Source organism: Triticum aestivum, chromosome 7B (genome assembly GCF_018294505.1).
Source record: "Triticum aestivum cultivar Chinese Spring chromosome 7B, IWGSC CS RefSeq v2.1, whole genome shotgun sequence".
Taxonomy (NCBI): Eukaryota; Viridiplantae; Streptophyta; class Magnoliopsida; order Poales; family Poaceae; genus Triticum; species Triticum aestivum.
The window spans coordinates 99,816,492-99,831,445 of NC_057813.1; the positions used below are offsets into that span (position 1 = coordinate 99,816,492).

General features: G+C 46.5%; 1 protein-coding gene across 2 annotated transcripts; it reads right to left on the reverse strand.

The window, feature by feature from the left end:
* Positions 1-4,571, reverse strand: LOC123156976 (oxidation resistance protein 1). Of its 2 annotated transcripts, none has more exons than XR_006478586.1 (8): positions 4,152-4,571; positions 2,744-3,240; positions 2,584-2,656; positions 1,386-1,466; positions 1,232-1,295; positions 814-891; positions 525-609; positions 1-434 (listed from the first exon to the last, which is right to left on the reverse strand). XR_006478586.1 is itself a non-coding variant. In XM_044575183.1 (8 exons), the coding sequence occupies exons 1-8, from the start codon at positions 4,263-4,265 to the stop codon at positions 351-353; spliced, it is 1,086 nt and encodes a 361-aa protein (XP_044431118.1). In that variant the 5' UTR covers positions 4,266-4,570; the 3' UTR covers positions 1-350. The 2 variants fall into 2 exon arrangements, 1 of the variants encoding a protein (XP_044431118.1); XM_044575183.1 differs by having other exon boundaries at positions 804-891; positions 4,152-4,570.
* Between the last annotated feature and the right edge of the window lie 10,383 nt (positions 4,572-14,954).

Sequence of the window (14,954 nt, forward strand, 5' to 3'; positions counted from 1 at the left end):
TGATATTGGCACGGCGATTCAAATGCATTATTGGTAAGATAAGCGGAACATGGGGGATGTATACTGGTACATATCTAAATGCTTAGAATTTGAGAACACTACAATATTTACAAGCACGACCAGGAAGTTGCTCCAATCAAGTTCCAGAGTTGCGCTCTTGTTTCACTTTCACCTCCATAGATCCAGAGTTGCGCTCTTGTTTCACTGTTCACAACTAGTTTTCCTACATAACCTTTTACTTTACCACTTCTAGTCAGACTCTAACGAGGCCTATATACTTGCAAAACTGTACAAGCCATCAGAATAACACCTGGCATCAAGTCTCAAGGATTCCGAAAAGTTGTGAACAGTCACAAATTCCAAATTCCAGGTTTCTCGGTGCGGCAGACCGTGAGCATCTCATCATACTTGGAAGCATTGACGAAGCCCCACAACTGCGTCGGAAAACGTTGTTACTCTCAAGTTTCATCATGAGGAAACACGGATGCTGAGAATCGACCGATATGCATAGTATTATCATGTACCTCAACATGTTTAACTTCAAAGTCCTGGGAAAGTGCCAGGCATGGGTTGTTAAACGTTTCTGAGGTGGAACTTGAACCATTCAGGCTGCACAGATCAAACAGCAAAAGTGAACATGTGACTCACTTGATCAACAAGATGTTAAGCTGATGACACTTGCAAAGAAGGGTGTAAAAACACATGCTTGTGGCTAAAGTTGGCACCCGGGCACATTAACATGAGAACGAAATAAAATTTATGTGTGACAACGTGGAAAGATAGGTCAGAGATTAGTAGATTACAGGTCTTCACCAAGATAAAGTGCAAAGTGACCACCACCTCCCATTGCCAAATACTCAGGGGAGCAAAACGTGAAATAGTTATTAGCACCTGCAATTGGAAAATTTTAACCGTAATCCTAAGGAAGCAAGAAAATTAGGAGCACAAATTTGACATTCACTTCTAGAAATACGAGGGGTCCCCACAATAAGGCAATAAAGTTACCACAACATTTTCTCTAAAGAAACATCAATTACTATAGGATCACAACAACATATGAAAATGTATTAATCTTCATATCTTCTGTAAAGGCACATCTCATGGTTTGTACTAGGGAGTCACCTTATTAGTGCTAATAGCACATATGGTTGTTACAAAGATGGAAACTAATGCAGAAAAGAGTGTATTTCTCTTATGCAATGCAAATCCTGTCAAAGTAAAAGAGAAGTACCTGTTTGACGATATACAACAGGGCGACCAGCTACATTGGTGAACACGAAGCAATTCTTGTTCCCCTGAAAGATGGCGTAAACACAATCAGTGTAACCCTGTAAGGTAGAATACACATCAAAGAAACACCATAAGAATATGTGTGGAAGTGAAACCTGATACTTCCTTTGCATGATCGGCCGCAAAGGGGCCTCTACCAAACCACCAAAAACTGCTCCCTTTTTATCCCCAATTATCTGTCAAAGCACAAATTAGGAGATGGAAGTGAGCAACTAAATTATACAAAAATCAAGAGAAGCATTGTTCTAACCAAAACAAAAACAGTACCTACAGTACTGTATGTACAGTAATTTCTATAGCTGTGTTCAAAAAAAGTAATTTCTATAGCTGAAACCCCCAGGATTGCAGTGTCTAAGGATGAAATCAAACGACACAAAAGAGTTGAATTGTTTGCTTAAAGTCAGAAGCTAAAATTTATATGTAAACATATCATCTTTTCTTCTCGTGATGCATGCAGCAACTTACTGACCTCAATAGTGCTCACAAACAAATTGGAACTAGCCGTCAGAAGCTAAAAATATATATGTAAACATATCATCTTTTCTTCTGGTGATCCATGCAGCAACTTAACCTACTGACCTCAATACTGCTCATAAATAAATTGGAACTAGACAATGAGCTTCCCTTGTGTTCACGACTGCATGATGTTTAGTTTCCAAACAACCTGTTCCTTCACTCCAGAGAATTACGTAGACAGAAATTCAGAAATTGTATAACAACAATGTAATATCACCAAAGTCAGCGAAATTTTAAGATGCATGTATGCAGTGGCGGAGCCAGAAAAAATGGGTCAAGGGGGGCGAGAGCTGTTAAAACATGTTGGAGAGGGCCAAACAGGAGGAAAATCCACTTTTAACAGCAAATAATGACTGACTTTACACTGTTTATCATCAAAGTAGCAAATCTCTGACGCGGGGGGGGGGGGGGGGGGGGGGGGGGAGGGCCCCTGCTGGTACCCCTTATGCCACTGCATGTATGACCCAGGTTCGTATAGAAGATGGTGGAAGGTGCTGGACGCAACCAAAGCAAGTTTGGTGCTCAGAGCCTAGGACCAAACACATATTGTCGGGAAAATTTCATATGCACCAGTAAAATGAAGTCATTAGCACGTCCTCAAACTTCTAATAGAATAGCTTAGGAATGCGAAATTAATTGGGTGAATGAAGAAGGTTATATAAACTTGCCAGTGCTACTTGACAAGCATGTATCTTTCGATACTATATTCAGATGACATTATATTGCACATGAGGGCATGAAAATGGAAGATATACAAAAGCACGTTATGTAGCATACCAGAAGTGAATCACCAGAGCAAAGCATGCTCCTTCTGTACAGAGTAGATAGAGATACCCCATGCCTCCAGGTACTGCACAATTTATGAACATAGACATCAGATAATCAATTGCATTGGCAAAATGATAATAATCACTACATATTTGGATCAAAAGATAACCTGTAAACCAGCATCCAGTTCTTTCCTTGAACAAGAACAGGAAGAGATGGATAAAGAACATTTCGCATCATTTCTGATAAAAGCATCGATGGTTCAGACATAGGTGGCAACTTATGATTTGAAGCAGACCCCTTTGATACCTTGAGAGCGAAACCGGACGACATTGACTCTATTTGATTTGCTATTTCATTATCAATGATGTGGCCGGATTTTTGTCTGAAACCACCAAGTCTACCTGCCTTGTTAATAATCTTTCCAATGGAATGCTTGCCTCTACTAAGCAACCCCTTCCTTTCCTTGATTCCCCTCCCAACGGGTGTTAAAGTTGGGTATTCCATATCCAGATCCTGCTCAGGTATGATCTCCATCGAATCATTGCTAGAGCTTGACGCAGACATAAATGACATCAGAAATGCTCGAAACGAAGATGTGTCAGGGCCATTAGGAATTTCAGATTCTTCATCACCATAACGATTTTCCTGCCCTTCAGTGGCCTCCTACAAGATAGATATGAACTTTAAGCTTCTAGCCCAAGCAAAGCATGACCAATAAAATGATCAGTACATGCTGTTGTAGTTGCCATGCCAATTGCTCCTAAACAAGCTATCATGAATGTCAGGTTCAGTTTCTTTTCTTTCACAAAACTACCATACAAACAGGAACTCAATGACTTATGGCTAGTGAATGTGCACTAGCGTGAGGTCCTGGTAGGTGAAACCATCCACTCTCCAATCACAAAAAATAAAGGTTTGCAGCAGCAGCAATGGGCAACAATGATATTTTCCATCTGAAACTTTGCCTTTGGCACTTGACAAATTGCCATTAGCGAGTCGTGCATCTCAACAGAAAGGGGAAATACTTGTAAACCCCGCAAACCAAACATCATATCACCCTAAATTAGATATTAAACTAAGTAACCTTTCTTGTCAGGGTTCTCCAAAGCCCAAATACACACATGAGAACTGGAATAGGCACCAATTCATCAGTCGAAACTACCTATTGGTTGGTCAATCACACAAATACCCCTCTAGTTTGCTTGTACAGATCTACTCCAAAGTCCAAACTGATCTCCATGCTCCTGCTCCCACAGTTTATATTTGACCGATAGCCGCCTTAAAACATTCAGATACGTACCAATAATCATCCTAGTACAGGGTCAGCCATCTCAATTAGCAGCACACAGCAAAGGATGCCATAAACCGCTAGAATTGTGCACCGCGTAGTCCGGAGACATACAGATGTGATCTCCAGCCGCAAGCCATGCATACATCCTAGGAGCTGGCCGATCGAGCGGATTACGAAGCACAGGCGCAGAAATGGAGACGAGCACTTGGGTCGGGTGTACGCCCAAGGCGAAACGTACAGAGCAGAAGGGAGGGGGGGGGGGGGGGGGGGGGGGGGCGCTCACGGGGAGGTGGGAGGAGCGCTCCCGCTCGTGGCCGGAGACAGGGTTGAGGATGACGGTGGCGAGGTCGGAGACGAGGTGCGCCGCCTTGCCGCCCAGCGACGGCAGGTACCCCATCTCTCCGCGACACGCGCGCCCCTGTGGCGCTGTCGAGAGCCTAGGGGCCGGGCGAGGAGGTCAGCATGGACGGGCCCGTCCTCGTCCTCGCCCTCTTCCGGGCGCTGGTCGCTGGGATCGAGAGCGAGTGGCTCTGCGGAGGTCGAGGCGGCGTCGGAGGCGGGGGCGAGACCGCGAGAGGAGTGAGGCAGGCAGGAGGAGGAGGGGGGAGCGGCGCGTGGCGGAGAGCGGAGTGGATTTGGGGGAGAGGAGGACACGTGAGGCGAGGTGCTCCGTCTCGTTTGCTCTCTCGGCTCGGCCGCGCTGCCGCGGTTGCCCAGTGCCACGCGGCATGGCGGGGACGGGGAGGCCACCTGCGCGGCTGCGGGCTTGCGGCGCCGTGCGGGCCCGGGAAGTGGAAGAAGACTCGGTCGGCCTGGCCTTGCTCGCGGCGGCAGCCCAGAACTCCAGAAGGCGAGCCCATAAAAAACGACGTTCACGGGTTGCTGGTCTTGCCACTTTGTTTTTGAACGCCAATATCTGGCGACCGTGCTCGGTACCAGCAACAGCAAGCCTTCCCGGAGCTCCTATACGGCGTGAGCAACTTTTTTATTTACAACTTACGACGAGAGCAATTAATTAAGGAGTACTTGTTCGGAAGCCCCGCAAGGTCACTTGGTGTGGGTTAAGAGAGCGTCACATTGCGCGCTCTTGTTCGCAGACACGTGTCACGTTTTGGGCACTCCCTCCGAAATTTGATTTTTTTCTATAGGTGTTTTCGGTTTTTAAATGATTTTTTTCGTGTTTCTTCGGCTTTTCGGTCTTCCCTCGTCTTTGGATAAAAAAAGCACATTCTTTTTCTTCCGTGAGAGGCATGGATTTGCTTCGCGATGTGCCTCTCGAAAAGGAAAAACGTGTTTTCTTTTTTCCCTTTTCGCGAGAGGCACATATTTACTTCTCATGAAGACACAAATTTGCTTCCGCGAGAGGCACGCTCGTGCCTTTCAGAAAAGGAAAAAAATCGTGCATCTTCAGAAAGGGAAAAAACATGCTCCGGTTTGGCCGGTTTTTACATGAAGAAAATTGTTCGAAACCTATCACACATGGGATCTAGATTTTGAAGATCTCGACGCAAGGAATCCGATGATGAAAATGGTCCGAGATTTGAACACACAGTTTAAGAGATAAAATATTTTGAATAAACAATTCTGCGAAAAAGAGAAAACTCCTAGGTTGCGACAAATGACGTGCCACTTGTCGCCTCGGATACGGGAGGGGGCTAGGACCATCTTATAAGGAGGAGTGCCACACTCCCTTCAGGCTAGTCTTTTGGAATGCGGTGGGCTCTTTGCTTGTAGTGGTGTATCCGATGCGCACCGGAAACGTCCGAACATATGTCGGAGGTTGGGAGCTGGGCCTGGGACGCTAACAATTGGTATCAGAGCTGGGCCCCAGTCCGTCCTGTTTAGGGGGATGGGGTGTCAGAGACGCTGGCCATTAGACGTTGCCAGTGACTTTAGTCCCGCCTCGGATATGGGAGGGGGCTAGGACCACCTTATAAGGAGGAGTGCCACACTCCCTTCAGGCTAGTCTTTTGGGATGTGGTGGGCTCTTTACTTGTAGTGTTGTGTCCAATGCGCACCGAAAACGTCCGAACATATGCCGAAGGTTGGGAGCTGGGCCTGGGACGCTAGCAATTGTATCAGAGCTGGGCCCCAGTTCGTCCTGTTTAGGGGGATGGGATGTCAGAGACGCTGGCCATTAGACGTTGCCAGTGACTTTAGTCCCGCCTCGGATATGGGAAGGGGCTAGGACCACCTTATAAGGAGGAGTGTCACACTCCCTTCAGGCTAGTCTTTTGGGATGTGGTAGGCTCTTTGCTTGTAGTAGTGTGTCTGATGCGCACCGGAAACGTCCGAACATATGCCGGAGGTTGGGAGCTGGGCCTGGGACGCTAACATCTTTACAACGAGTACTCTTTAATTAAGGATTTTGGTGCCCTAGGCGTCGGTTGAGCGTCTTTGTGCCCATGCTCCCCGCTTGTGGGCGGGCCCAAGAAGAAGACCAGCGCTCGCTTGGTCGCTCGATGTCGTTCCTTAGTTGCGGTTGACCGCTTGACCATTCTTTAAAAAAAAGAAAAAAGAATAACATAAAAAATCGAGAAAAATTCAAAATTGCCCACAGAGTTGAAAAAATGTTCACAAACTTTGACTTTTTTATGAATTTTAAATAAGTTTATCAATTTTGAAGAAAGTTCATCAAATTTGAAAAAGTTCATTAAATTTTAAACAAAAATCATCAAGTTTTTAAAAAAGTTTATCGATTCTAAAAAAATTGCATCGAATTTGAGGAAAGGTTCATCAAACTGAAACAAGTTCATCTAATTTGGAAAAAATTCATCGATTTTCAAAAAATGTTCGCCTAAAATTGAAAAATACTTCATTGATTTTGAAAAACATTCTTCAAATTTGGAAAAATATCGATATGAAAAAGTTCACACATTTAAGAAAAGAAAAAAGAAACAAAATACAAAAAAAGAAAAAAAAGAAAAGAAAGCATGGGGGCACATTTCATGTACATATAAATAAAAGAAAGGAAGATGATGTGCCAAAGTGACAAGTTGGTCTAGTGCTTGGTGCACCTTGTGAAAGATCGTGGATGTCGCCCGGGGGGGGGGGGTGAATAGGCACTTTAAAATAATTATAGTTTAGGCTTGAACAAATGCGGAATAAACCTAGCGGTTAATTTGTCAAGCACAAAACCTACAACAACTAGGCTCACCTATGTGCACCAATAACTTATGCTAAGCAAGATAAACAACTAAGTGATAGCAATGTTGGGGAACGTTGCATAAAATAAAAAAATTCTTACGTTCACCAAGATCAATCTATGAGTTCATCTAGCAACGAGAGAGAGGAGTGCATCTACATACCCTTGTAGATCGCGAGCGGAAGCGTTCAAGAGAACGGGGTTGAGGGAGTCGTACTCGTCGTGATCCAAATCACCGGAGATCCTAGCGCCGAACGGACGGCACCTCCGCGTTCAACACACGTACGGTCAGCGTGGCGTCTCCTCCTTCTTGATCCAGCAAGGGGAAGGAGAGGTTGATGAAGATCCAGCAGCACGACGGCGTGGTGGTGGATGCAGCAGGGATCCGGCAGGGCTTCGCCAAGCGTCTGCGGGAGGAGAGGTGTAGCAAGGGGGAAGGGAGGCGCCAGGTGTCAGGGTGCGGCTGCCCTCCCACCCCCCTCTTTATATAGGGACCCCAGGGGGGGCGCCGGCCCTAGGAGATGGGATCTCCTAGGGGGGGCGGCCAAGGGGGGAAACTTGCCCCCCAAGGCAAGTGGAGGCGCCCCCTCCCCTAGGGTTCCCAACCCTAGGCGCAGAGGGGGGCCCAGGGGGGCGCACCAGCCCACCAGGGGCTGGTTCCCCTCCCACTTCAGCCCATGGGGCCCTCCGGGATGGGTGGCCCCACCCGGTGGACCCCCGGGACCCTTCCGGTGGTCCCGGTACAATACCGGTGACCCCGAAACTTTCCCGATGGCCGAAACTCGACTTCCCATATATAATTCTTTACCTCCGGACCATTCCGGAACTCCTCGTGACGTCCGGGATCTCATCCGGGACTCCGAACAACTTTCGGTTTGCTGCATACTCATATCTCTACAACCCTAGCGTCACCGAACCTTAAGTGTGTAGACCCTACGGGTTCGGGAGACACGTAGACATGACCGAGACGGCTCTCCGGTCAATAACCAACAGCGGGATCTGGATACCCATGTTGGCTCCCACATGCTCCTCGATGATCTCATCGGATGAACCACGATGTCGAGGATTCAAGCAACCCCGTATACAATTCCCTTTGTCAATCGGTATGTTACTTGCCCGAGATTCGATCGTCGGTATCCCAATACCTCGTTCAATCTCGTTACCGGCAAGTCACTTTACTCGTACCGTAATGCATGATCCCGTGACCAGACACTTGGTCACTTTGAGCTCATTATGATGATGCATTACCGAGTGGGCCCAGTGATACCTCTCCGTCATACGGAGTGACAAATCCCAGTCTCGATCCGTGTCAACCCAACAGACACTTTCGGAGATACCCGTAGTATACCTTTATAGTCACCCAGTTACGTTGTGACGTTTGGTACACCCAAAGCACTCCTACGGTATCCGGGAGTTACACGATCTCATGGTCTAAGGAAAAGATACTTGACATTGGAAAAGCTCTAGCAAACGAACTACACGATCTTGTGCTATGCTTAGGATTGGGTCTTGTCCATCACATCATTCTCCTAATGATGTGATCCCGTTATCAATGACATCCAATGTCCATAGTCAGGAAACCATGACTATCTGTTGATCAACGAGCTAGTCAACTAGAGGCTCACTAGGGACATATTGTGGTCTATGTATTCACACGTGTATTACGATTTCCGGATAATACAATTATAGCATGAATAAAAGACAATTATCATGAACAAGGAAATATAATAATAATCCTTTTATTATTGCCTCTAGGGCATATTTCCAACAGTCTCCCACTTGCACTAGAGTCAATAATCTAGTTACATTGTGATGAATCGAACACCCATAGAGTTCTGGTGTTGATCATGTTTTGCTCGCGGAAGAGGTTTAGTCAACGGATCTGCGACATTCAGATCCGTATGTACTTTGCAAATATCTATGTCTCCATCTTGAACATTTTCACGGATGGAGTTGAAACGACGCTTGATGTGCCTGGTCTTCTTGTGAAACCTGGGCTCCTTGGCAAGGGCAATAGCTCCAGTGTTGTCACAGAAGAGAGTGATCGGCCCCGACGCATTGGGTATGACTCCTAGGTCGGTGATGAACTCCTTCATCCATATTGCTTCATGCGCTGCCTCCGAGGCTGCCATGTACTCCGCTTCACATGTAGATCCCGCCACGACGCTCTGCTTGCAACTGCACCAGCTTACTGCTCCACGATTCAACATATACACGTATCCGGTTTGTGACTTAGAGTCATCCAGATCTGTGTCGAAGCTAGCGTCGACGTAACCCTTTACGACGAGCTCTTCGTCACCTCCATAAACGAGAAACATGTCCTTTGTCCTTTTCAGGTACTTCAGGATATTCTTGACCGCTGTCCAGTGTTCCTTGCCGGGATTACTTTGGTACCTTCCTACCAAACTTACGGCAAGGTTTACATCAGGTCTGGTACACAGCATGGCATACATAATAGATCCTATGGCTGAGGCATAGGGGATGACACTCATCTCTTCTTTATCTTCTGCCGTGGTCGGGCATTGAGCCGAGCTCAATCTCACACCTTGCAACACAGGCAAGAACCCTTTCTTGGACTGATCCATATTGAACTTCTTCAATATCTTATCAAGGTATGTGCTTTGTGAAAGACCTATGAGGCGTCTCGATCTATCCCTATAGATCTTGATGCCTAATATGTAAGCAGCTTCTCCAAGGTCCTTCATTGAAAAACACTTATTCAAGTAGGCCTTAATGCTGTCCAAAAGTTCTATATCATTTCCCATCAAAAGTATGTCATCTACATATAATATGAGAAATGCTACAGAGCTCCCACTCACTTTCTTGTAAACGCAGGCTTCTCCATAAGTCTGCATAAACCCAAACGCTTTGATCATCTCATCAAAGCGAATGTTCCAACTCCGAGATGCTTGCACCAGCCCATAAATGGATCGCTGGAGCTTGCATACCTTGTTAGCATTCTTAGGATCGACAAAACCTTCCGGCTGCATCATATACAGTTCTTCCTTAAGATAGCCGTTAAGGAATGCCGTTTTGACGTCCATCTGCCATATCTCATAATCATAGTATGCGGCAATTGCTAACATGATTCGGACGGACTTCAGCTTCGCTACGGGAGAGAAAGTCTCATCGTAGTCAACCCCTTGAACTTGCCGATAACCCTTAGCGACAAGTCGAGCTTTATAGATGGTAATATTACCATCCGCGTCCGTCTTCTTCTTAAAGATCCATTTGTTTTCTATCGCTCGCCGATCATCGGGCAAGTCTGTCAAAGTCCATACTTTGTTTTCATACATGGATTCTATCTCGGATTGCATGGCTTCAAGCCATTTGTTGGAATCTGGGCCCGCCATCGCTTCTTCATAGTTCGAAGGTTCACCGTTGTCTAACAACATGATTTCCAGGACAGGGTTGCCATACCACTCTGGTGTGGAACGTGTCCTTGTGGACCTACGAAGTTCAGTAGCAACTTGATCCGAAGTACCTTGATCATCATCATTAATTTCCTCTCCAGTCGGTGTAGGCACCACAGGAACATTTTCCTGAGCTGCACTACTTTCCGGTTCAAGAGGTAGTACTTCATCGAGTTCTACTTTCCTCCCACTTACTCCTTTCGAGAGAAACTCTTTTTCCAGAAAGGATCCGTTCTTGGCAACAAAGATCTTGCCTTCGGATCTAAGGTAGAAGGTATACCCAATGGTTTCCTTAGGGTATCCTATGAAGACGCATTTTTCCGACTTGGGTTCGAGCTTTTCAGGTTGAAGTTTCTTGACATAAGCATCGCATCCCCAAACTTTTAGAAACGACAGCTTAGGTTTCTTCCCAAACCATAATTCATACGGTGTCGTCTCAACGGATTTAGACGGAGCCCTATTTAAAGTGAATGTAGCTGTCTCTAGAGCGTATCCCCAAAATGATAGCGGTAAATCGGTAAGAGACATCATAGATCGCACCATATCCAATAGAGTGCGATTACGACGTTCGGACACACCGTTACGCTGAGGTGTTCCAGGCGGCGTGAGTTGTGAAACGATTCCACATTTCCTTAAGTGCGTACCAAATTCGTGACTTAAATATTCTCCTCCACGATCTGATCGTAAGAATTTTATCTTTCGGTCACGTTGATTCTCTACCTCATTCTGAAATTCCTTGAACTTTTCAAAGGTCTCAGACTTGTGTTTCATCAAGTAGACATACCCATATCTACTTAAGTCATCAGTGAGAGTGAGAACATAACGATATCCTCCACGAGCCTCAACGCTCATTGGACCACACACATCAGTATGATTCCAATAAGTTGGTTGCTCGCTCCATTGTTCCGGAGAACGGAGTCTTGGTCATTTTGCCCATGAGGCATGGTTCGCATGTGTCAAATGATTCATAATCGAGAGACTCTAAAAGTCCATCAGCATGGAGCTTCTTCATGCGCTTGACACCAATGTGACCAAGGCGGTAGTGCCACAAGTATGTGGGACTATCGTTATCAACTTTACATCTTTTGGTATTCACACTATGAATATGTGTAACATTACGTTCGAGATTCATTAAGAATAAACCATTGACCATCGGGGCATGACCATAAAACATATCTCTCATATAAATAGAACAACCATTATTCTCGGATTTAAATGAGTAGCCATCTCGTATTAAACGAGATCCAGATACAATGTTCATGCTCAAACTTGGCACTAAATAACAATTATTGAGGTTTAAAACTAATCCCGTGGGTAAATGTAGAGGCAGCGTGCCGACGGCGATCACATCGACCTTGGAACCATTCCCGACGTGCATCGTCACCTCGTCCTTCGCCAGTCTCCGCTTATTCCGCAGCTCCTGCTGTGAGTTACAAATATGAGCAACGACACCGGTATCAAATACCCAGGAGTTACTACGAGTACTGGTAAGGTACACATCAATTACATGTATATCACATATACCTTTAGTGTTGCCGGCCTTCTTGTCCGCTAAGTATTTGGGGCAGTTCCGCTTCCAGTGACCCTTCCCTTTGCAATAAAAGCACTCAGTCTCAGGCTTGGGTCCATTCTTTGACTTCTTCCCGGCAACTGGCTTACCGGGCGCGGCAACATCCTTGCCGTCCTTCTTGAAGTTCTTCTTACCCTTGCCCTTCTTGAACTTGGTGGTTTTATTGACCATCAACACTTGATGTTCCTTCTTGATTTCTACCTCTGCTGACTTCAGCATTGAAAATACTTCAGGAATAGTTTTCACCATCCCCTGCATATTGTAGTTCATCACAAAGCTCTTGTAGCTCGGTGGGAGCGACTGAAGGATTCTGTCAATGACCGCCTCGTCCGGGAGGTTAATGTCCAGCTGGGACAGGCGGTTGTGCAACCCAGACATTTTGAGTATGTGCTCACTGACAGAACTATTTTCCTCCATCTTACAACTATAGAACTTGTCGGAGACTTCATATCTCTCGACCCGGGCGTGAGCTTGGAAAACCATTTTCAGCTCCTCGAACATCTCATATGCTCCGTGTTGCTCAAAACGCTTTTGGAGCCCCGGTTCTAAGCTGTAAAGCATGCCGCACTGAACGAGGGAGTAATCATCAGCACGTGACTGCCAAGCGTTCATAACGTCTTGGTTCTCTGGGATGGGTGCTTCACCTAGCGGTCCTTCTAGGACATATGCTTTCTTGGCAGCTATGAGGATGATCCTCAGGTTCCGGACCCAGTCCGTATAGTTGCTGCCATCATCTTTCAGCTTGGTTTTCTCTAGGAACGCGTTGAAGTTCATGTTGACATGAGCGTTGGCCATTTGATCTACAAGACATTTTTGCAAAGATTTTAGACTAAGTTCATGATAATTAAGTTCATCTAATCAAATTATTTAATGAACTCCCACTCAGATTAGACATCCCTCTAGTCATCTAAGTGTTACATGATCCGAGTCGACTAGGCCGTGTCCGATCATCACGTGAGACGGACTAGTCATCATCGGTGAACATCTCCATGTTGATCGTATCTTCCATACGACTCATGTTCGACCTTTCGGTCTCTGTGTTCCGAGGCCATGTCTGTACATGCTAGGCTCGTCAAGTTAACCTAAGTGTTTTGCATGTGTAAAACTGTCTTACACCCGTTGTATGTGAACGTAGGAATCTATCACACCCGATCATCACGTGGTGCTTCGAAACGACGAACTTTAGCAACGGCGCACAGTTAGGGGGAACACTTTCTTGAAATTATTATGAGGGATCATCTTATTTACTACCGTCGTTCTAAGTAAACAAGATGCATAAACATAATAAACATCACATGCAATTAAATAGTAGTGACATGATATGGCCAATATCATATAGCTCCTTTGATCTCCATCTTCGGGGCTCCATGATCATCTTCGTCACCGGCATGACACCATGATCTCCATCATCGTGTCTCCATGAAGTTGCTCGCCAACTATTACTTCTACTACTATGGCTAACGGTTTAGCAATAAAGTAAAGTAATTACATGGCGTTAAATCATTGACACGCAGGTCATACAATAATTAAGACAACTCCTATGGCTCCTGCCGGTTGTCATACTCATCGACATGCAAGTCGTGATTCCTATTACAAGAACATGATCTCATACATCACAATATATCATTCATCATTCATCACAATTTTTGGCCATATCACATCACAAAGCAATTGCTGCAAAAACAAGTTAGACGTCCTCTAATTGTTGTTGCATCTTTTACGTGGCTGCAATAGGGTTCTAGCAAGAACGTTTTCTTACCTACGAATAAGCCACAACGTGATTTGTCAACTTCTATTTACCCTTCATAAGGACCCTTTTCATCGAATCCGCTCCAACTAAAGTGGGAGAGACAGACACCCGCTAGCCACCTTATGCAACTAGTGCATGTCAGTCGGTGGAACCTGTCTCACGTAAGCGTACGTGTAAGGTCGGTCCGGGCCGCTTCATCCCACAATATCGCTGAAGCAAAATAAGACTAGTAGTGGCAAGAAAGTTGACAACATCTACGCCCACAACAGATTTGTGTTCTACTCGTGCAATAGAGAACTACGCATAGACCTAGCTCATGATGCCACTGTTGGGGAACGTTGCATAAAATAAAAAAATTCCTACGTTCACCAAGATCAATCTATGAGTTCATCTAGCAACGAGAGAGAGGAGTGCATCTACATACCCTTGTAGATCGCGAGCGGAAGCGTTCAAGAGAACGGGGTTGAGGGAGTCGTACTCGTCGTGATCCAAATCATCGGAGATCCTAGCGCCGAACGGACGACACCTCCGCGTTCAACACACGTACGGTCAGCGTGGCGTCTCCTCCTTCTTGATCCAGCAAGGGGGAAGGAGAGGTTGATGAAGATCCAGCAGCACGACGGCGTGGTGGTGGATGCAGCAGGGATCCGGCAGGGCTTCGCCAAGCGTCTGCGGGAGGAAGAGGTGTAGCAAGGGGGGAAGGGAGGCGCCAGATGTCAGGGTGCGGCTGCCCTCCCACCCCCCTCTTTATATAGGGACCCCAGGGGGGCGCCGGCCCTAGGAGATGGGATCTCCTAGGGGGGCGGCGGCCAAGGGGGGAAACTTGCCCCCCAAGGCAAGTGGAGGCGCCCCCTCCCCTAGGGTTCCCAACCCTAGGCGCAGAGGGGGGCCCAGGGGGGCGCACCAGCCCACCAGGGGCTGGTTCCCCTCCCACTTCAGCCCATGGGGCCCTCCGGGATGAGTTGCCCCACCCGGTGGACCCCCGGGACCCTTCCGGTGGTCCCGGTACAATACCGGCGACCCCCGAAACTTTCCCGATGGCCGAAACTCGACTTCCCATATATAATTCTTTACCTCCGGACCATTACGGAACTCCTCGTGACGTCCAGGATCTCATCCGGGACTCCGAACAACTTTCAGTTTGCTGCATACTCATATCTCTACAACCCTAGCGTCACCGAACCTTAAGTGTGTAGACCCTACGGGTT